This window comes from Catharus ustulatus, chromosome 15, assembly GCF_009819885.2.
Source record: "Catharus ustulatus isolate bCatUst1 chromosome 15, bCatUst1.pri.v2, whole genome shotgun sequence".
Taxonomy (NCBI): domain Eukaryota; kingdom Metazoa; phylum Chordata; class Aves; order Passeriformes; family Turdidae; genus Catharus; species Catharus ustulatus.
In genome coordinates, this window is record NC_046235.1 from 4,667,488 (window position 1) to 4,691,872 (window position 24,385).

Consider the following 24,385-nt stretch of genomic DNA (forward strand, 5'->3'; position numbering starts at 1 on the left):
TGCAAGAATGCTGCTCTCTTAGTCTATGTCATTTTTCTTTAATTTTTCTTGTATTTTCTTGCATATGATATTAGATAAAATAACATTAATATCTAAAAGTTTCAGTGTATCAAGATACTATTTTCAAGTGAAACACCTTTAAACCCATCACAGCTTTTAATTTCCACAGGAAATAACAGTTCAGGGCTTTTTTTTTTTTCCCCCCCCAGGAAAGTCTAAATATTTAAATTACCATATTTTTAATGCACTGACATGTTGATGGTCAGATGTTCTTTGATGCTCAAAGATAGATTGGCAGAAATCAGAGCAGCATAGGGGCTTACAAAAACATGGTATTTATGTTTGGCAGCAATTACTTTGTGAAAAAGACAAGGTGACTCTTTTTATGCTCCTTCTTTCTTCTTTTTTATATTTTTCTCCTCCAAGTTTGGCATGAATCAAAAGAGCTAAAAACTAATTTAACATGACAAATGCTTTCATCACTCCCTTAACCTCTGAAGTGAACAATCTGACAAAGACAATATGTGTGGTATATGCTTTCCTTTTGACACTTTATAAATTACTTTCTTGTAACTGGGTTTTACCACCAGCCCAATATCTTCAGGATGTCCTAATTTGAATGGCTGCTTCTACATTCTTCATATGTCACCCCTGGATAATAGGAATAATTCCTGGGCTTTGTGAAACAGCACAAGTCTCATAGAGGACTGTGGGACAATTTTATTTTCATCCTTCATGCTGGAATTTACCAAAAGGTTGTGCAATACTAGCAACTGTACTCTGCATTTTGTTCACATCTGGCTGTTGAGGAAACAAGGAGAAGTGACAAACCTGGCTTTAAATGTGCAGACAGCCTTGTGTATGTCATGTAATGGAAAAGTTAATTGAAGTGACTTTTTCCTATTCTCTACTACTAAAAATAGTATAACAATTGGCCATAGAAACATTTTAAAGTGCTGTTTCATGCACACCATCTATGCTTTTTTCCTCTGTCTAGTCCTTTAACAAGAAGACCAAAAGTTGCCTGATTTATTTTCAACCTGGTGAATTTGAACTGACTTAAAGTTTCTGCAGAAACCCTGCCAATGTGAAGGAATTCAGACACAGACCAGTATGTCTAAGATGGGAAAATATCTGCACACAGAATCAAGCCTATTCTGCACTAACAGCTGCCCTATCACAGTGCAACACAGATCTGCAGAATTTTCTTCCAGACATCAACCAGGGTACTTTGCAGAGGAAGAATTAGAAAATTTCAGATAACAGTGGAACTGACTGGTCTATAAAGGAAGAGTCTATCTACATAGCCAGTCTTTGATGACATATTATGATATAAACCATCAATCTATACGTATCTTTAAAAAGAAAATAAAACCCGAAGTTACCTTCTAACAAGGCATATTGCCATTATTTTGACAAATGTTTAACTTAAAATCTCAGTAGTATCTTTATTTAACATAAATTATGTAGTGTGGCAAAAAGTTCCAAAGGTTATTTATGCACTATGAATTTATTTTTAAAGTGTTAAATATACTGCCTTTTCATTTCATTCATTGTATTTTTAGTTGTGCATTGGAGGAAAAATATGCCTAATAGGAATGCCTAATAATTTTTAAAATATTTTTTCTTTTCTATCAGTTATGAGATTTATTTTTTTTCATCTCTCTATAAATTACCCTCATTATAATTTTTTTTCATGCCAGCCATAATCTTTTGCAGTCTCAAAGTCCCATGTTTAAACCTGTAGACATCATGTTTTCAATGATCCATCTATATCAATTCTCCCATCTCTTTTATGATAGGACAATTCATTTAGAAATCCTGAAGAGTATAAGAACTTCAAAGTACTCTTTCAATATAATTTACCTCATATTTGCCATCACTGCCTTTTGCATTTGGTCCTGCAAGGGTCTTGATCAGCATGGATACAATCACCTTCACACAGCCCAAATACTGACAAACCTAAGGAGCAGAACCATTTTCCATAACTCTTACTTTTAGCTAATGTAACCTCAGTGATGGAACCTCTGCTATGGTAGAGAGCAAGAAATTTTCTTTGTGGACATGTAAGGCAGAAATACAATAGCAGCACCTTCAAAGCCTTTCATTTTTTGAAATCAGGAGATGATTTAGCACCTTAAGTCACACTGTTTGAGGACAGCAAGGGTTAGTTTATAGCTGATGGTCTTACACCTGCTCTTTGTCATGTGCAATGAATTGTATGATTTTTTGCTGAGAGTGAAGGAATTAATTTAATAAATGGCCTACCTAAAGCACTTTTACCTTTCTGTTGTTCTCATGCATCTAAAGCTACACCACTGCTTTTTTGTTTTTTCTTCTCTCTCTCTTCCATCACTCTAAATTATGATCACAGTGGATCTATCAAATTTATTCATGGGATTCATTTCAGCTATTTTCTGGTTTTGACATACACTTATTCTTTCCTGTGTATGGCAAGAAGCTTGTCAGGTAACTTCTCATTATTTAAACCTTGAGCTAACACTCTTTCCTAAACCCTGCCTTGTTGTGTTCACTACCAACTCTATTGTGCTCATCATTCTTTCAACAGGAAAGAAGACCTCAAAAACTTCTGTCAAAATGGATCAGTTATGTCGTTACTTGAAATGATAGATCATTCATCAATTATTGAGAGTCAATACATTGCCTTAAATTCTCTTGTCTTATATATGAGAGTGTAAAAAGCAATTTTGCTTAAGATTACGGTAACCTAAATACCAAGGAAAAAACACATTTCATAATCCATCACTTCAAAGTTATGCACATGATTAAAATGTTCAACTTGCAGTGTATCATTTCCCATGTGCATAATCACTCTAACAGGGAGCTGCTGCATGATAACTGTCAACTTCAATGAATTTTGTGCTTTCCAATCTTTTCATTTATACACCAAACTAAGCTTGTTATTCTTCTGAGGCTTTCTACAGGGGAAATATAGAAAGGTGGTTAGATCTAGTACTCGGTGTGCTGTAGGTCTGGACTAAACAGACAGCAGGAATAGTCAGCCAGTTCTCTCCTACTCCTGTATCTATTAATCACATATGGAAACTCATTAGTATGAAAAATGGGGTTTTCTTAGAAAATGGTATCCATCCTGAAGAGTCAGGTTATATAGGATAAAAAAAAAAAAGAGAAAATTCAGCACATCTTTATAGATCTTTTGAGTGCTATATGTGAGAATAGTTTCAGAGAGGAAATAAATCCCAAAAAGAAAAGGTCTGGAAAGTATTAACAGAAAATGCTAACATAATTTTGCCATTTACTCAGAGAATGTAAAAAGTCATCACCATATTGTTAAAGGCACTGTAAAAGGTACAAAATACACTGGTAGTTTGTGCAGACCTGAAAAAACCTCTACAACAACAGAGAATGAGAGGGGACCAGGGGAGAGGGAGGAAGTCAGAAATTAATTAAATTAATTAAGTTAATTAAATTAATAATGACAAAATCTTAGCAGCATGTGAAAAACATCCCAAAAAACCACAGAAAAGATTAGAATACAGTGTGGTAATTATTAACATATGAATCATGGGAGATAAAAACAACATTCAGAATTTCTATGTTTTTCCTTACAGAACGCTAAGGATGAGTAGAATATAGAAAATAACTGTATGCAAAATGGAACTATCTAATGATTCAAATTTAACACCACCAGGATTTAGGCACACAGACCAATATAGATGAGAACTAGTAATCAAAATAATTTTGTCTTTTTTTAATCTAAAGACAGCATGTGATGGTAATATTTGAATTCAAATGCCACTAGCTTCTGTTACTTATGTGAGTTCACCACCTATCACAATTTTTTTCTAAATACTTTTTAAACATATGGCACTGCATCAAAAAGTCATTAAATCCCTCTGTTTGGACCATCTATGAGATGTGCATATCTGACACCTAAAGTTAACACTGCACATTAAGAATCCTGAATCAATTTCTTGCTTCCACTGCTCTTACGACAGTGAACGTGACTTGAACATTTTATTTTTCCTCATTAATCAGTATAAGGAATAATAATATTCTTTGCTCACTAAGAACACACATTTGTGAAACACATTGACCATCCTTTTATCTGCTGAACTTTCATTATCTGACACAGCCATGTGATTTGAGAGAGAAAACACAGCCTTACCTATGAAATATGCTAGCAAGATGGCAAGCAGGACTGCAGCAGCAATTGCAGATAAAGCAGCACATTTCCAGCTACAGTACTTGGAGGGTTTTTTCAGCTTGAATGCATTCCTGGAGAATGTATTTCTAGGTAACAGTCTGGGAGGTGGAGTATAAACCGTTCCTGAGGTCAGCGGGTAACCAGGGGAAGAACTACTGAACAGCGGAGTAGTTCCAGAAGATGTCTTAAACAAGAAATGCCTGAAAAACATAAAATGGAACAGAGTTGAAAATGGCAAGTCCTGTAGTTAAGACAGAACATCTCCTGCTCCTGTACCATTCCAGCTGCCACAGCCTGGTAAATTCAACCAAAAAGGAAAAGGATTTTGTAGGAACAAATAGGGAAATGAAAATTCTCCATTTTTTTTTTTTTTTTTTTTGGCTACCAGATCTTATCAACTGGCACTAAAATAATATCTTTCTTAGTCTTTTCTGTGCTCAGATGCAACTTGACCACATACTAGCTAAAACACCAGCATGACCCATGCAGTGTCTGGGAGTTCCCTGTGGAATCCACCACTGAAAAAATGTTCTAAGAAATCCACAATCTGAGTCTCGTTTGCACTCTTGGCAAAGCTCCCAGCAAAACCACTAGGAACATCCTGAGCAAAACTCATGGTCCTATAGGAAAAGGTTTTGCCAGATTCGAATTAACCATGTTTTTGTGGTTTAGCAGTACACAGGTTTGGTTTGAACAGCTAAGACAATTACCAACAGCACATGACTCAGCAGATAAAAGCAGGATTTCAGCTGCCCATTCATTTGTTAGAAGAGAATCAGGGACAGAATACATTCTAACAAGTCTCAGAAAATGCTGTCAACACTTTCCAGACAAAAGAAATGGAGAAAGCAAACTGGAAGATGGGTTTCTTTTGTTAACTTCTCACAGCCAGGAAGAACTGACTACAAACATGTTCCCAGTTTGTACCAAAAAAAAAAAGATAAAAAGAGAAGCACAGAATAAAGGCTGTGGTCTTACAGAAAGTCACTTGGTTTAAGACAGAGAGCTCTGAGGACTTGCTCCATACCCTCTCCCTTCACAGCTCTGAAAAGCAAGTGCTTCTTGGAACGAAACAGAATGAAGACACTCAGTAATCTCCAAAATCACAGCCTAAAATAACCCAGGTCTTGCTTCCAATATAAAATATGTTTAACATTTTTACTCAGATACAATCCAGTATGTCACTCTCAAACCACCTGTTAGAGCTTCAAAATCCATGTCACTCACTGACAATATCAGTTTGGAAGTTGGAGGCTGAGATGTGTTTCCCAAGCATGTTTTCCAGCCCACCATCATGAATGTGCCTACTGTCAAGCATAGATTTGTGCATACCCATTCTACAGAATACCAGAAGTGATTTCAAAGGCATTTTTTGAAACATTTGTTTTGAAATAAACCCCAGAGCATAAGAGATGGTGCAGAACTTGCACACAGGTGAAAGACAGTAAAGGGAAGGCTGGCTAGACCCCCTAGACTTCTGATTAAACATTTCCATTTGAAGACAGTCTCTGAAAATAAGTTGGTTTTTCTTTAATGAATCAATTATAAACTCTATTAATGAACATGAAAAATCACTTTGACATTGCCTTTGTTATTGATTTTTAAACTCCAGGTGGCCTTGTACATCCCTCTCAACAGTGACCAAAATCTAGTTTGTTGTAAAAAACAGACAAAGACATTGGCAGTATCCACTGTCACAACTTTTTCTTTGCGCTTTGGAGACTTCAGATACACAATCAGACTTAATTCTTACCAGTTACTTAATGGAATAATTGTTTTTGGTTTTTTTTAACAAATAAAAAACACCCTTCTTTGTTCTTTATCAGTGAGGGACCTTAGAGGTTAGAATTGCTTCTTTTCTGCTCATCATAGTTGATCTATGAGAAAAAGCAATAAAGGTAAATGCTAAAAGAGTTCCCTTTAAAATTACCAGCCTTTAAATTTTTAAAAATATCTTTCAGCAAAAAGAAAGCAAGAAATAATGAAAGTCTGGTGTCTTGAATACTTAATTTTAAATGTTTCTTTACTTCACCACAGTTCAGTTAAAGTAACTGATGGGAAAATGATGTTGTGGGGCTGGTTGTGTTACACCAGATCTATTGACTCTTCTGCTCCTTCTGTCTGGGTAGAACCTGATTAATTTGTCAGCAGAAGCAGGTTCAGTCTTTCCCAGTTGCTCTCCAGTGCTGGGAGCACAAGACCACTTCCATGACTGGATGTAGGGACTGAAATGACACGGAGCATGAGGAGCAAGGGAAAGCCAGAAGGAAGACAGACCCAGAGACACAAAGACAGGCAGGAAAGCTCCTCCCTCCCCCAGGCTAATTCTGCACCTGCCTCAGCTCAGGACCCCTTCTCCTCCTGAATCCTCATGGCAGGAGCAGCTCTCTCAGGTTTGGACAGGAGGCTCTGTTACACACAGCTCTTACCCTTTCCTTGCCCAAAAGCAGATCTTTCGAACAAAACTGGAAATTACAGTCCTTGGAACTATCTTTATCTGAAATGCCTTCAAATCCAGGAATTTTATGTCCCCTTTACCCGAGAAGGCAGCTACAGCACCAACAGAAATTTTAATATAAAGCATTGTTAAAGTAAACTCAGATATATAATGAAACTCTGCTCCCATTAAAATTGAATTAATGAATATCTAGATATGCTTTAATAGAACATGTCAATCATATCCTGTTGCATGTGAGAAGACAAAAAAAAGTAGAACAAAAAAGCAGCTCCACTGTGATCCACTTTGAGATACATAAAGTATATAAAGAAAACCAAAACACTTATCTGGGCAAACAGGATCTCTATGATATTGTTAAAAGTAATCAGAACTTGGTAGAGGCAAAAAAAGCCAACTGAAAAGGATATGTGAGATGTCATTTTCAAAGCCAAAAAGAAAGAATTTCATTGGATAAACCCTGAATTTTGTCACATTTTGCCCTACCCATGCATTGTCTCAATATGAGGACCCCTGACAAAGTGGCAGCTATTAGAAGACATCTCACCACCTGAAAGTACACAAGTTCTGCCTTCAAAAGCTAAAAAAGACATTTAGCTGAAGATGTGTTAAATATCCCCCAAGACAGTTTGGAAAACTGGCACTGCATTCCAAAGCTGGGGGCCAGGCTAGCACATACACCTTAAATCACAGCAAAGCACACCAGAAAGACTGGGAACATAATGGACAAATCACTTGGACCCCCAGAGTTTTAAATCCAGATTCAGCTACTAATGGAAATAAATTGACTTGTCTTAACTCTATCCCTAAACCAAATGATCTATAGCCATATTTTTATGTGAGATTTGACATGGTCTGGTACAACCAATTGTCTGTGGGCTGAAGCTGCACAGAGGGAACATGAGCATTTATCAACATTAATTACAGCCTCACAGTGGTGAGGCTGGGAGCATTGTACAATGCCTGCTTATGAAAAGAAATGATCTGATTTGTACCAGTTCACTTAATTTCAAATACACTCCATATGAGAATTAAAAAATTGTATTCTCTGTCTTACCTGTTCACCTATCAAACACAATTAAGAAAACCACATTTTCTACCTCATAACTAAGCATTAGCAATTTGAATTAGAATGGGACTAATTTTCTGTTTTGAAAGCATGGGAGTAAGTTTGTTAAATCTCAGCCCAGTTTCCCTAATTTCTGTGGATCAATAAGACAATTCCATACTGGGAAAATCACAAAATCTGGTTGCCAGTCTAGGATGATTCTGTAATTTCAGTGTCCTTGGGGGCTGTGGAAGCAGCTTGGGTGCTGCCCATAGAACAGAAGTCAATCCTGCAGCTCATCCAGGCTCTCCTCTCCCACTCCCAGGCTCTGGCAAGGTTTCAGGATTCACCAGGATTCAGGATTCTCCCCCTTTGTTCTCAGCACTGCTGCTGGGTGGGGTCACACCCGGGCACCTCAGTGCTGACACCACCCCCGAGGTGACATCTGTGAAAGCTGAGCTGGTGAGGGGACATTTGACCACTGTTCTGTGCACTAATGGAAATGGAAAAAGCTGTATTTTGCTTTCTTCATTAATTCAGAGCTCTCCCTAGCATGTGCCTTCCCACAGGTCAAAAGGACCTCTGGTGCTCAGGGAATAGTGGTCTGACAGAGACTGTATTAACTTCTATATTCTTTGAGAGAACAATCAGCTTTTCCCCCCCTCCTTTCTGGACAGATTGTCATGGCAGCACACTGCAAGAATGAGTGGAGGAAAAAAAATGGGTTTTGCAATGAAAAACTGTAATAGAAAGGAAGAAAAAGACATTTTCCAACATAAATTGCTTCTTTCCCTCCTCATACTGTCCTAAACATATTCTGTATGAAAAAAAAAAGCATACAGAGAATTGCAATACTTACATTTTTTTAGTATTTTATAGAGTTTTTAATAGTAATTAATAAATAGAAAAGCTACATACCAAGAGAATAGTAACAGCTCAATTTAGTTGTTCTAAGACTTAAAAATATCTTCAAGCTGAGGTAAAATCACATCTGTCTGTAATTTTATTGGACATTTATTCTTAGCAGAAAACAATGGAATACAGAACATAATATGCTGGCTTTCATTGTGATAAAAAAGAAAAACCTTCTGCAGTTTTCAAAGTCTACCAAAAAAGTAGCCATGAGTCATTTTATGTCAGTGGAAGCCTCAAAGTGGCTGCCAAATTCAGACAGTGAAGTTTTATGGAAGATTTTTAAGTTCCAAACAAAAAGAAACCAAGTCTGAAGAAAACTGTGAGCTGCTCTTGTGCCTTGTTATGAAATAAAATGAACTCTGAGTGGTAGACTAGTGCAAGCTTTGGTTACCTGTGTCTCAGTCTTTCCCCAAATGAAATTTAATTGTATGTTCTCTCAGGTTCTTGCAGAAAACATGGGACCATCAGCCACGTTTCCACAGCTGAGGGCTCTCTTGATGTGGTAAAACTGCACAGAAGTTTATACCCTTTGGAGTGCCTAGAACTCTAATGACAGCACTAAAGCTTAAGAAGAGTTACCTATCTGTGTTTAAATTGTATAATTACAAGAAATTGTCTCAATCATATCAAATCACAGACTAAACTCAGTAAGACAGATTTTTCAGTGGGAAGCTATTTCAAATACACATATATATAAATCCAGTGGGCATTTTACACACCTGTGTGTTGTGCACCCCCACACCCAAAAGCCTGTGGAAACAGAGGACAGTCCCCATGGCAGTATTTCTGTGATTTTCAGCCTGCTGCAGACACTGATGCAGGAACTAAGGACGCTCTTAGGCATGGGAACAGTAATTCAGAATGAATGCATCAGCATCAAGGCCACACTTGCACCCACTGTAACCTCTTGAGCCTTGCAGCAGCACCCAGAGCAGCTCCAACTCCAGCTCCTCAGCTCTTGAAATGCTGATGATTCCTTGAAGGCTGGGCTTTTCACGTCCCCAGGCAGTGTTGTAAAAACTGCAGGGTGTAAAGCAGTGTCACAGAGGCTGCTGTGAGCCCCAGGCTGGCTTGTCACTGCCACTGCCACCCCTAACAAAGACACAGCTGGACTGTGCACACAGTCTGAGCACTGCCTGGCAGTGATGGTGGTGTGCAGAAAGGCAGGTGCCAACCTTTGGGCACCTTGATCTGTCACATTAAACAAAACCAAGCAGGCATGGCTCACAAAGCCACAAAGGCAGAATGCCTGCACTGAGTGACAGCGATGGCTCTGTGCTGGCCGCCGCTCCGCAGGACACCTGCTCTTCATCTGCAACACTGAGATCCTCCTGGATACACTTTATAACCTTCTCTCCCCCTAATCCCACGGTGAGCACCCCTGCAGCGCTCTCAGGGGCTCTCACCTTGGCTTGTCCCCATAGCACTGCCCTGTCCCAGGCTGCTCAGAGGCTCTGAGCTGTGAGAGAGGATGGAGAAAGGTGAGGCAGAAAATGCAGAGAGGGGAAGGGATGCTGAACTGGGCACCATGAGCAGCTCGAGAGTTCGAGGTGGAGAACAGCAACTTGGAAAGGCATAAAATCCAGAAGGGGAACATGCACATGGCAGCTGAGCAGCTCCAGGGAGCTCCAGGGCCCCATCACCTTCCTGGCTGGTGGCTCTGTGGCCAAAAAGATTCCAGGTACTCTGCAGGAGGTGTGAGCCCACTCACTCAGCCTGTCTGCTTGAATCCTAGTTAGCTTTTGTGGGAGTTGGCAAGTCAATAGCCAGCTTTGCCCTTTAAATTTATGAATCTCCTTCTTGTATTACTATTTATTCCCCAGAAACAGAGCAATCAAACTGCTGGTTAGTGCCTAGTAAAGAGTAACAGGTTACAGACACAACCACGAAAAATCCGAGTCTTTGCAAATGCACTTACATGAAAGCATAGCAGGATCAATCAGGAGCATTTAGACAGCTCTAAATCGACTCAGCTACAGGAACTTTCTCTTCTTAAGCAGCAAACCTTGTGTCTGGTTTTGCCTTAGGGTTCTGAGTAGTTGTTGCATAGTGCCAATTGATGAAGAGCAATAGTGCCTCCATTTGTTACTCCAGTGATGAGGATAATGATAAGTGTTTTGAATTTCAATGGATCCATGCAGTTTAACTTTCTACATCAATTCATGAACATAATTTCAAAACACTTCTATTTTAAAATGCATACATGTAAGCTCTCCACTATCTCTTAATTCAACTACTCATTTAACAAGAAAAAAAGAAGTACTAATAGTGCTATTTCAAGTCTATAAGTCATAGAACAGAATAATAAATCTCAGAACTCAGAGAAATTTCAGTCAACACGCAAATTTAAATAAAGAGGAACCAAAATCACATAATTCTAGACTTTTTTTTATAAAAACCCTAAACGTTCCTGTCTCTTCCTGTGCAGTCACTCACGCTGCCTGCTCACTCTGCACAGCCCAGAAGTTAAAAATGCAAATGAACGAGATCATGAAAACATGCAATTATCTGCAATCAGTAAAAACTTCTTTGAGCTTATGTGTACGTGAGTGGGAGTACATCTAGATCGATTTTCTGAATCATCATTATATATCCTGCTTTTGTAGTGTTTCCCTTCACCCTTTTCTCTCTCCTATTCCTGCCTATATTTGTTATGAAAATGATACTCCAGTAGCCTGCTAAAAATGACCTTTCTACAGTGCTTTTGGAATTGCTCCAAGTACATGGCCCAAATGTGTTTAAAGTCCTTGGGGATGCTTTTGACTGTGCTTTCTTTGACTCTTTAAAATGCTTTTGATTTTTAGACAGGTCCAGTCTATCTATGCAGATCTCAATTATTTGGAAAGTCCCCACAACCTTCACATGCAGGAATAACAGAATGAAGGAGTCAGTTCTTACCCAGCCTTCAGTCTCAGAGGAATAACCTGCTCTAGCACATGTACCTGTAGCTGCAAGTAAATGGTAAGAGAAAGCCACAAAAGACAAAGCAAAATTCACTGTTCCAAGTAGTTGTTTGTTATGCCCAATATATCCTAGGAAAATTGCATTAACAAAAGGAAAGGAAATTTTGTTTCACTGTTCTGTTCCAGAACATTTTGCATCATGTACAAAGATATCAAAATATTGAGACATCATTGAAAATAGGCAGACAATTGCAGAGAGCAGCTGTAGCTTGGAACTTCAACACATTCAGAAACTTCAAGTTTACATATTCAGTTCAGAAGTTCTGCAGCTGATCTTGACACCCCAACATGGTACAAGATGTAAATGTCGTATTTCAGATATTTAATTTCTTTCTTAAAACAATTAATAATGCTTTCCTCCACTCTTAAATCCCTCTCCTCATGTGCTCTATTCTTGGATTTTTTGCCTGTGCAGAGGCTCAGTGCACTGTGTTCATTCCTGCACTGGAATGAACTGGAGCACTGGGTGCAGATGTTTCCCAGCTGTGGTACCCCATGATTCTGAGTTCAAGCACTGCATGGTGCACACAGGATACAGCTCACGTTGCTGCTCCATCCTTTCATCACCCAGAGCGACTGTGCTGGAATCAGACTGGCAAAGTAACAAATGCATCTTGAACCCCAGGAAAAGGCAAACAATTTAAATGGTTCCTTTAAGGTTGATAGGAATTGTTTTCAGGTTAAATTTCTCAATCTTTAAACTGAACTCCGCACAAACAACATCAGATTTGGACCATCAGTCTTGTACTACAGCCCACAAGATCTAAAAAAAATCTATTTCATAAAGGCCGGCCATCATGCTTTCTCCTGAAATACAGAAGAAACATTAGGATGTTACAGTCTTCCTTAGAGTCTAGCATCACATCCTCGTGAGCAAGCACAAAGGATTTATAGACATAGATACAAAATTATCTTTGCAACTGAAAGATTTGGACTGAAAATATTTCAAATTACGAGACTAATTATGAGAACTGAAGAATAAGAGTAATTTCTATTTAATTCTAGCCTTTTTTCTCCTGAATTATTAGTTATAATGGTAACAATTAGTTTTACATCAATATAAAGTACCGAAAGGGGCATTAGTAAATCAGGCAATCTCAGTGAAACATCCATCCATGGAAGCTCCTCTGTTCTCCTCCCTCACCAGTCCTCCCAGTGCCTGTGTGGGTTCTCATCCCAGAGGATTCCTGCTGTGTGAGGAGCCACGGGAGCCTCCCCTGCAAAGCCATTCCTTTCTCCCTGTGCCCTCAAAGCATTCCCAGCTTTAAAGCAGAGCGCTGCCTCTCTGGCTGTCAGGAAGGAACGAGACCCACCCTGGGATGTTCAAAGGCAGTATTTTCATCACACATCCCCTTGGAAAGCAATGATTAAAGCAGCAATAAAGGAACACCTCTCAACTGCAGAAGGCAGAGACCAGCACTTTGTCAGGAGGAGGAAGAGATGCTTTGAAATAGACTGCAAGAGGACAATAAAAGTTAAAGAGCATTAAACAGCTCCGAGCCTAAAGGTAAAGCAGCTAAATACTGCAGAAATGAACCATAAAAATAGCACCATAAAAATGCTACAGCCATGCATTACTGTGTCCTTACTTAGAGATATTTCAACCCTTCCATTACAGACCCTTATTTCAAAGAAAACAGAATGATTATGTAGCCAGCCTGGGAGCCTGTTGCTCCATGAAGCAGCAGCAGACCAGGGAAGGCACAGCCCCTCTTTGTTTGCCCGAACCAGGAACAAGCACACTAAAATCAAGCACACATCACTGGAAGTGCTCCAGGTCAGGTTAGTCAGGGCTTTGAGCAACTTGATCTAGTGGAAGGTGTCCTTGCACATGATGATCCTTAAGCTCTTTCCAACCCAAACCATTCTATTACTCTAAATAAATACAATTAGGAACTCTAAATAGGCTTGTCACAAACTCATAACTCCACTAGAAGCAACGAGCTGCTGCAATACAGCTAAATATAATTACGCAACAAATACAGCACCACAAAGGATACACACAGATTTGGCCACAGTTGCCTGAAAAGGCCACATGAAAACATGTGCAAGCAGTAAAAGCTTCCTTTACATCACAAAGAAAATAAACCAAATGTGATTAACAATCCCCAAACGATACTGAAACAAGAGATAAAGACAGGATATATTTTGAAAATGCAATGTCTCCAAACAGTCTGAATTTAGCCCAAACTGCCTAAGACAGTAAAGGAAGAAAGGGAAGGTTAAAATATTCTTACCAGGAAAAAAAAAAAAAAAAGCAAAAAAAAAAAAGCAAAAAAAAAAGCAACATGCAGACACGTGTTGTATTATTCAATGATTTCAGCACTTGGTACTGTTAGATACAGAGACATCTGGAATCTAAATCGTGATCTGAGTTTTGTAATGCTGACACAAAGCATTCCCTTCAGACAGCTCAGGTGCCACTTTTTGTTTCATAATCAGTAACATGACCACTTGCACATCATTTTCAGTTGAGAGCAGAATCTACTGAAGGTAAATGAAAGATGAAAACTAAGAGTTATGAAACCTTCTCTTGATAAAGCAGGTGCTGTCAGTGCTGGCTTTGCCTCCTGAGCGCTCCTCTACTGAGATGAATAAACAGATAATAAGATAAAAGAATTAGAATAGTGCACTGTGAAGAGGCAGCATGAGAGGGGTCAACGTTTTACAACAATCTTTAAAGTAAAAGCTTTAAAGTAAAGGTTGAAGTAAAAAGTTACCAAAAAGATGCCTTTTTTTTTTTTTTTTTTTTGGTGGCTATTGGTATGAATGTAGATGAAACACTGGTTTTAAAGTGAAAGAGTTACAGGTTAATTCTCAAAGTCTCAATGATTTCACAAGCATCAATTTCAGTCATCTTCTGAGTTAATATTCTTGTGATGAAACTTGTCATCAAGCTCTGTCAGGTGTGTAATTTCAGAAAAGAACTAAAATCGATCCTGAAGCAGCTCTGGAATAGTCTTGGAACACAGCAATTCTGCCAGGACGTTTTCTAATAGCTTAATGCTTGCCTGTGACAAACCTGTCTTCCAAAAAGCTCCAATTAACTGTCGGGCACCCTGAAACCTCCAAAAATAACAGTATTCACAAAGTAACCTTTTGTCATCAACATGCACATACACACTACCAGAGGTTGCAGGACAAGAAAAAAGAGAAGAACCAAAGTCAGTAGTGGCATTCACAGTCTCCTCTGGCTGGGAACAGGTACAAAAATCAGACAGTGAAAAATCTCAGCCAAATGCCCACTGCTGTGGCACAGGGATGCCAGCATTATGGCAATGAATCCTTTTGTGAATATCCCAAGGAATTCCCTCCAGGTAAAGTGATTGGTAAATTGGGACAATCTTGAGCCTTCAGAAATGTCATATTTCAGGTATTGTTGAACCCAAGAACAATTCCATACAGGAAGAGGCAGACCAGGCACAGCAGGTGGCCACTCTACACCAGAATTAAATGTAGGTACTATTCCTGGGCAATGATCCACACAGCAAGAACCAGTTTGGCAGTTTAGGCTGAACATTTCTATCTTGTAATTTTAGCAATAAATAAAAAATTCAGGATGTCCAAATTAAGTTCTATTAAATAGCAGAAGTTCATACAGAGGCAGCAGTTCAGAGTTGAGTGGTTGGGTTTTTTTGGTTTTGTTGTTGGTTTTTGTTTCCCTGCCCTCCCCCTCCCCAAATTAGCTCCAAACGTTCAGTCATCAAGGATCCCTTTCCTTTCCTTTTTTGGATAACCTGAATTTGCTTTCCACTTCTTCATGGCACCCATGTTCCCATTTTAGCAGAGCAGGACAAGGTGAGGGCAGTGCACATCCCAGCCCAGCACAGACTGGCACTACCTCCTGCCCTTCCCAGCCTCATTTGCTCCCCATGGAGCTGATTTGCTCCCCTTCACTGATTAACCACTGAGTAACATCAGCCTCGGTGTTGTCAGCTCCAGAACAGCCCCAGCAGCTCCTCCCAGACGAGCAGTGTTTCATCAAATGTCGGAGGGGCTGGGCTGAGGCTGCATGGGGGTGTAACTCCCCCAAATGTGGGGGGCAATCCAGCAGAGCTGCATTAAAGCCCTGGGAGGCTGCAAACCAAACGTAGCATCCCAGGAGCTGTGGCAACCAAGCAGCTGAAAGCCTGGCAGCAGCCAGTGCTCCCTGCAGCCCAGCTCCTCCACCTGCTTGCTCTGTTTATCACTCTCTGGGCAAGCAACACCACCCTGCTATTCCAAGCTCTTTATTCAGCACCACAATGGCTAATTTTAAATTCTGAGAGATCAGCTCTGCCAACTCTGCTATTTAAAGTGCAAGTTAAATATGTTTGACATTCCATACCCCAAATGACAACAAACCGGAATATTTAGACCAGCAGCATATCAGGCATTTATTTATTTATTTCTCTGTCAGGCCTAAGTGCTGCACCTTTTCATTTATATGCTGCTGTTTGCCCCACAGGCATCAAGCTGTTAACATGTACAGAAGAGATTAAAATGAACTTGCATGCTGGATGAGGTATAAATTAAAATTATAGTACTGTCAGTCATGAATCTCGGATTGTTTCTCAAAGTCTCCCAAAATGCATAATGTCAAGTGAGTCTCTGTTTGTTGCTTCAGGAAAGGCAAAATGTATAATTTTTCAGCAGCACAGTCAATATGAATTCTGAGTAAGTTGTCCCTGAGCCTGTGATATAAATATGCTGTACTAATCGCATGAGTTGTGTATGCAAGGAAGGTCCAAGTGAATAAAAGGCTTTAAAACAGGATGTGAGCAGCATTATTCACTGTGTACCTTCCAGTGCAAAGCAGATTGGGGGCTGCTGGATGTTCTAATGCCTCACCAACCCCATGCAGTGTCAGAAAAACCACCCCTGCCACAAAGAACACCAACCCCCATCTCCCAACAAACCAAGGGGCTTCTCTGAGCCCTTTGGAGGAGCATCAGCAGCATCCCCCAGGGTGTCCATCCCTGCCACCCACCTGGTCTCGAGGGGGACGTTGCTGTTGAGCACCCAGCTGTCCTGGAGCTGCACGGACTCGGGGGTGGTGGCCAGGTCGTTGGGCGCCGGGGCTGGCGCGTGGATCTGGTTCCGCCGGTTGGTGAGAGAGTTCCTGTTGAGGGAGTTGGCAGAGGAATGGTGATGGGACAGGGAATGGTTGTGAGGAGGAGGGAGAGGTGGCCTCAGCGTTGACTGGCTGTGATGATTTGAAGGGCCTAAAACAGAAAAGAAAAACAAATCACAAATGTGTGTGTGGTCACACTGCTCTCCTCGGCGTTTTCAAGGGGCCACTGCCTGGGAAAAGAGACTGTGCCTCTCGGACCTGTGGGCATCAAAGCATGGGCAAATCAGATCAGTGATTATTTGAGATCAGCAACACAAAACTCTGCTTCCAGCCTGCACAGCTGGCATGCTGACAAAGACCATATTTAAATTTTAAAATACTTCTCTCTGGATTGTCCCTAGAGAAAGTCTCCTCAGTGGAGCAGCCAGGACAGCAGCCTAGCTTGACCATTCCCTACATCCAGCAAGAGGAAATTTCCCCCCCTGTTTCTGTCAGGGATTTTGAGGAGATGAACCTTAATGGATTAAAAATAGCTTTTGAGAATATGGTCTTTAGGCCTCTATAAAAAATAATCAGAGAAATCAAATCTTCTTTCATTCACGGTATTTTGCCAATCAGCTTCACATGAACAGGGTTTGTGCCAGCACAAGAAGATTAAACTCCAAATATGAAAAGAGAGCAACAAGGCAGTGATGGTATCTTTCACGTTGGTCCATGTGATCAGGATTTTGCCTGTATTTTTCTATTTAGTAATGCCGTAAACACACAGCAAGATCTGGAAATTATGCAACTCTTTCAGTCTCTTTCATTGAAAAATGACAGATGATATTTTTTTAGTGATAAAGAAGGATATAAACTTTTCTCATTCTTTGAGTACCAACATGTTTACATTGATAATGAAAAATATTTTTTCTAATCATTGAGGCAAACGGATTAAAATAATGGCACATAAAAAGAAAATCTGATAAGCAGGTGTCATTCTAACATTGTCACTTTTCTAGACATAAATGCAGACTGGTAAATAAGTTCATGTGCAATTCCACACATTGCAATAATTTATGTCTAATAAAAACAGCAAAAGAGAATAAAGAAAACAAACACTATTATGAACTGTATGCTTTAGACATTGTATCAAATTGTTTTCTAGTGAACATTAATCAGTAATATTAGAGAAATGAGAAATCTAATGATGCATGTTTGTTTTTAGAAACTGAAGCAAATTCTGTACTTAATGAATCAAATATTAAAAAGGAAACATCACAAAACATCATTTGCAGCAAGACTGATCTTTGTCATATGAAACAAAGAAGTCTAGAAAAGCTGCTGAACTGAGTAATTACTGTAAGTTAATTAAGGCCAATATTTATAAAAAGCCCAAAATAAGGGGAAAAAAAAAATAAGACACAAAATAACACCCCTAACCCAAACCCAGAGCAGCAGGAGGATATTTCACCAGCATGGAGCCCTGAGCTGCAGCAGCACGTAGGGCCATGGTGAATGGTGACCTGCCAGGGCTGGCTTCAGGCTCGGACCTGAGGATCCCAGAAGGCTTTTCCAACCTGACTCCAGGGTTCTACACAGCAGCCCAGGGGCAGCTCTGTCCTGGCACTGCTCTGCAGACTGCCTGCCCCAGGGAGAAGCAGTGAAAGTGCCTCTGAGAGGGAACAGCCCTTTGGGAGAGAAGCTGTTGATTTTCTTCAGCATTTCTGAGGGCTTGGGGAAGCACAGGCTGCTGAGGAACAGACCCAGGTTCACTGGGACTTACACAAGGCAAATACAATTTCTCCTCCGACAGGAAACTTTAAGAAATGAATTATAATAAATTCTGCATCCTCCACATGTTGCCTTAAATCTACAGAGCAGTTTCTTTACCTTTTTTGAATATCTGTTGCCCAAACATGCACCCTGTGGGAATGTCAACTGCTCTAAATGCAGTCACCTTCCATGAACACATCCTACATTTTAAGGCCATCATATGTGCAGCTCTCCTCACTATCCTTGGCTAGGTCTTATCTAAGCATAAAAGAGACTGTTTATTCTATAAAGTTTGATGTTTAAAACCCCCACTTGGACCTCCAAGAACATCAAATCTCTAAACTATACTAGGTCCTGTGCCATTTCACAACAGCATGCAGAGCAAGACACAGCAGGAAGAAAATGTGTTTGGACAATATCCATGTGCACAGAAGCTTAAGTGGAATTACTCTCCTAGTCTGTGTTCTGACTTTAAACAAAGTATGCTTGGATTTCAATAAGTGAATATTTATGAGTGATAAAATACAAATATAAGCCCTTGTGTTAATAGTTATTTCAAAAGATTCATGTGCTTCATGTTTTCTCAACTTACTTTAGATGCAGCTTTTCCTGCCCAAGGATAAGCAGGAAAAATTCATACCCACATAAACAAAACAGTTTTGCTTTGAGAGCCACAGTAGCACCAGCTAAATAAAGACTCTGAATCTTGTTACCACAATATCATGGAGATTGTTCTTAAAAGTGAGCCAAGTACGCATCAATAAGAATTAACAGCATTTCTGTAAGATTAAGGAAGCAAGAGCTGAAATCAGATTACCACAAATTATTTAATCTGCCTCAAGATTCAGTTCCCACACAGTAGATGTAAGACACTTTACAAAATGAGCTGTTAGAGGTAACCAAACACACACTGCAGCTGCAAAAACTGAAATCTGGCACAAGACAAATGTAGCATTTAATATAGAAAAATAAACAAATACCAATATTAACATCATATAACTATTATATAGCTTCTATTAAAATGTATAAAAGCTTATATATACAAAAAGGACTAACTAGGGAGCATGTATACACTCGTGTATATATGAGAGAGATAAAAGCTTAATACTCTGCTTCTTCATAAACCTGTTCAAATGAATCAAAGCAGGAGCTGAACACTGTGGAACTTGCCAGGGATATAAAATTGGATTCACATCTGAACACTTCTTTATGAGCCTCTTTGCCTAAATTAAAACTTCACCAGCAGTACCTGCAAATCTGCTGAGCTCTGAAGTTCAGAGGAGTGAATCACTTGTCCTGAAATAAAGGATCCAAAGGGATTGGCCCAATGGATCCCACTGCATGACAAGCTCTGGCCCCCTGGAAATTGTCTTTGATTTGGAAGCTTAAACACAATGAGTATCTTGATGGAGCACATCTGGCTTTTTACATCAGGAAATAGATTTTATTTTTGATAAAGCAGTAGCCAGTATTGGTCTGGAGGAGAATACTGAGGAAATTATGCCTTTTTTCAATTATTAACTGAATTAGTCATTTCACCAGGATACACTATACAAGCTCAAACATTTAAGATTTAAGGAAAGTCTTTCAAAATCTTAGTGAAAATCATAGACCTGGAAATCTGAACTACTGGTACTCTCCTCACTTGGGCTTTTTAATATTTTTTAATTTCTCATTTACATTCACAAAGAGGAAACATATCTAATTCCAATCAATTTTAGTACACATTGATTGTGTTAAGCATTTTCAAAAAATCACAGCCTGGTGTCCACATAATCAACATGTGATTCTTCAAGAGATCTTACTGTAGTTAAGAATATCAGCAGCACTCGTTTCAAATTAGAACCTGAGTGAGGGTAAATTGTGTTGTAATTAAGTAATCTGAGAATACAAAGTCTGATCTGTATAGCTTTGAAGCAATCATACACTATCCAATTGACTTGTTTGGGTTTAATCAGAACCAAAATACTAAAAAAGAAAAAAAAAATATTTCACTCAGTTCATTCTTTTATCTGGTGAAGCATTTAAACCAGGCTAGCACAGGGCACATCCTTCAGGAGCCTGTGCACCATAACAGGGCTCTTGTGGCACAGCCTGGCAGCCCCAGGGCTCAAAGAGAGCCCCTGGATCTCCCAGAGCTGCAGGTACATCAGTGCTCCTGAGCACACACTTCCAAACATCACTGCTCGGCTTTTTTACAATTCAAACGTTGACTAAAACACAAAAGAAAATTCACATCTGCTTTGGCATGGTCAAATTGTTTTTCATAGCTCTTCCCAGGCTTTGGTACACTCACTTAACTCATGCACTAAATCCAAGCAACACAATGATCCGAGGAGAACAAGTTGATCTCCCACTGCAGAGATGAAATACGAAGCAGAAAAGGCAGCATCCCTAATCTGAGCAAAGCAATTGCTTCCCTGCATCCCAGTTCTTTGTCAATACTACCTCAAAAAAGTAATGGAGACTGTGTCTTAGTGGTGCTGAATTATCCTCTGTGACATTATTAAATGCTAAAGAGACATTTACACCTCCTCATCATTCCTTTTCAGAGAACATAAAGAAAAACCCAAACATGTATTATTTTTCTGAAATGAACAATGACACAACTATTTCCTTATGCTTTAAACAATGCAAATACTGAACAAAAAAACCCCAAAACTGAAGCTGATGAATTGAAAGAAAATAATTACAAAGCCCACAGACAACCCTTGTCAGCCAGCATTAGAAACCTCGTCTGCAGCACTCCTGGTTCTTTATTCAAATCCCTCTGCCACACTGTTTTCTCAAGGAAACCACATCATCTGCCATCACAATGAGTAACGGGTGTTTCACACAACCACAGGGCCACCTTCCAAGCTAAATTCATCTTCCAAGGCAGCTCACATTGCTCTGAGTCAGGGAGAGCAGCAAGCCCTGGAATGCCCATGAATGTGGCAGTGTCACAGGAGCTGTCTCCAGCCCCAGCCTGCAGGGAGCTTGGCAGGGTGGGACCAGGGCTCCTGCCCAGCAACACAACTGGGCTTTGTGCTGTCTCTGCCTCAATTCTCCTGATTGTTGGCTTTATTTTGTGCAAGGCTGTAGCTAAATGGCATCTCAATGTTCTGAAAATGTTTTTAACACAGGCTCTAAAGAAAAAAGTTATCTCGCTCCTAACCATGGATACTATTGCCTCTCTGTCTTGCTGTTTTAAACCCAAGACATTTGCCAGGTGTTCCTTCTTTTGTCTGCCTGTTTTTTACACTCTTTGAGGCAAGAATAGGTTGAATGACTGGCTGTCATCCCAGACTGTACATTTCAAACTGAAAATCCAGTAAATATGTGATATGAAACAGTAAGTCACTTATCAGTGTCTGCCAGTACATTGCAGCCGTGTCCCCAGCACAATATTACAGTAGAAAATTAAATGTTGCTCAGACAAAAAAATAAACAAAAACAAAAACAAAAAGACCAATAAAATCCCACCAAATCAAAACCAAACCAAAGTAAAAATATCCCACTGCTTGCCCACAATATCTAGTGTGCACAGTCATACAAGCAAAGGCAAAACTAGACCCTTCACCAGGAGTCAGACCTAAGGGATTACAGTCATGTAACCACTTCTCTCAAGTGAGGGTCACCTGCAAAAAGGTTAAAACTCACTGCCCTACAAAACAGTATTATCTGAGACACCAGTACTAATTATATTTGTTGAAATACATCACTTACATATTCATTATCCCACTGCATGAGGTACACGGGCTGCATGAAATCATGTCTGGACAATGGCAAATTGCATCACTTCAATAATAATGCTTTATGCAGACTCAGTGTCCTGTGGTACTTTATGTATGTAATATATGTGTATGTTACACATATATGAAAAGGTAGGCACATTATTTCAAATTTTACCTATCATAACTATGAGTCACAGAGAAGTTGGAGTTTTCTTCTTTCTAATTCAATAAGAATCATCTCACATATTTTTCAACCTATCTTTTAATTTAGTTTCCCAACACTGATGTAAATATAAAACATGTTTCAGGGAGTTTAAAGATGTATTTATCTTCTTCAGCTCAGGTACATGAGCACTATTCACACTATTGTTTGAAGAAGGCACTGATGTAAGAAGAACTAAAAAGAAAAGCAGGCATTTATATTTCTAAGCAATGAAGTTTGTTATTACTGTCATCATTAATATGGAACATTGTAGTGCAAAAGGTAAATTTTCTCTGGACTTGGCTCTGCAGAATGGGAAAGAGCTGGACCCTGTCTAAAGACTCAGACAAATTCTTGCCTGAGCTCACACAATTTGAAGCACTGGGAATCACACCAAAGTAAAAATGAAGATTTTTCTGAACAACAGACAGAAATTTCTAAACATAAATATTTAGGCCAGCAGTGGAACCTGGTGACATTTTCCTGATAGGATTATGGCCTGAAAACTGCTGCTTCTCTGGCTGGTCTACAGAGGACCCTGAAAATTGTCATGGTGACATAAGAATAACTGTGCCATAATTTCCAATTCACTGTGAGTCTCGAGTCAGGTGCAATAGAAAGTCATCCCTGAAGCTGTTACAGCAGCACTTAGGATCTTGCATCACCCAGTGAGCTGGAACACATTTGGTTTCCAAGGGGCAAAAGAAATGCCAGTCATGGGTGGTTTAATGCAATGCACTACCTTGATTATTTCAGAAGTGTCACAGGACATATTACATGCTGTCCAAAACACTCTTCTTTTTTGTTAAACCCAACCTCCTAAAAAATTTATACCAGAAAGAGTCTCTCAAAATAAATTTCCAAAGTAATTATGTAAGAAAAAAGATCTAATAGGAAACTGAGCTTTTGAATAAATCAGCCTTCCAGGTGCTGCAGATCTGAAAGAGAAGGAATGGTCCATCAGCAGACTAATGATCTGGAATCTTTCTGTTGTTTGAAGAGTCAGGAAGGTCAAGTTGCACCACTGAGAAGTTTGGCAGCTGAGCTACAAATGAAACTAAATATATTGAACAAGGCTTTCAGCATCATGTAATTTCTCTGTTTCTGAGGTAGTGTTATCATCTCTTCCCAGCAGCACTAACTTTTTTCAACTTCTGAATTTTTTTTCTTATTCCATCTTATACTACTGCCTTAGGACAATTCACCATAATGCACAGTGCACACCAATCTAGATTTTGTTTTTCAATTCAACAGCAGGATCAACAAAAATAAAATATTTTTCTTGTCTAAGAGGAAAAAAAAAAAGTTCTATCTTGCTACAATATTCTTCAATGGGTTTTCAGGGTTTGACCATTTTTTTCCAAAAATACTTACAATTTAACCCCCTTGGCCCCCAAAAAGAATGAAAATAATAATTAAAAGTTTTACTTTTAGGCTGAATCAAATGAAAATCAAATGATGGAAATAAACACTGATATATAAGCATCATTAATGTGAAGGCTCTCTGACATATACCAGCAAATACAAGCTTCCTGGAGGAGCTACCTGGGAGAATTCAATTTCATAGCTCCTGGGAAGCCAGTTATTTACTATGTGGACCATCTGTTTCCCAACATGTACAACAGGTAAAAATAATTTGTGTGGAATATATGGAAAAAATAAGAGGAATGTTGCATAATTCTAGAGTAAAGAAAAGCAAATATAATGCAATGTACATGTTGCACTGGATCAGGCTTTTCAATGGGTTATTTCTCTTTTTAAAAGCAGGCACGATACAAGGAAGTACAAGACAGAAACAAGGATTTGTCTGCCTCCAGGGTACTGCAAGCTGCAATACTACATGACTGGCATTTCTTTCACAGGCAGTGAGATTTCATTTGAATTCTTTATTGGTTGTTATTGGACTAAAAAAAGAAAGTCACAAACTATTCAGGTAAGAAGTCCTGTTCAAGTTTCCTGATTTCCAAGGTACCAGAGATGTTATCTTCAGCTACTACTGCTTGTTACTCAGGTGAAACCATGGATTAATGAATAAAATACAGATTATTGTAAAGTGCTGTATGAAAGCCCTCACACAGTTTATCACTCA

General features: G+C 39.3%; 1 protein-coding gene across 18 annotated transcripts in view; it reads right to left on the bottom strand.

Annotated features, from left to right (window-relative positions):
- Positions 1-24,385, bottom strand: part of TENM2 (teneurin transmembrane protein 2) — a 619,293-nt gene that overhangs the window by 159,525 nt on the left and 435,383 nt on the right. For all 18 annotated transcript variants that reach the window (XM_033073572.2, XM_033073571.2, XM_033073569.2 and 15 more), the window contains 2 exons: positions 16,540-16,774; positions 4,151-4,389 (listed from right to left, as the gene is read on the bottom strand). In XM_033073572.2, coding sequence (XP_032929463.1) covers positions 4,151-4,389; positions 16,540-16,774 — 474 coding nt within the window. The remainder of the gene's footprint in view (positions 1-4,150; positions 4,390-16,539; positions 16,775-24,385) is intronic.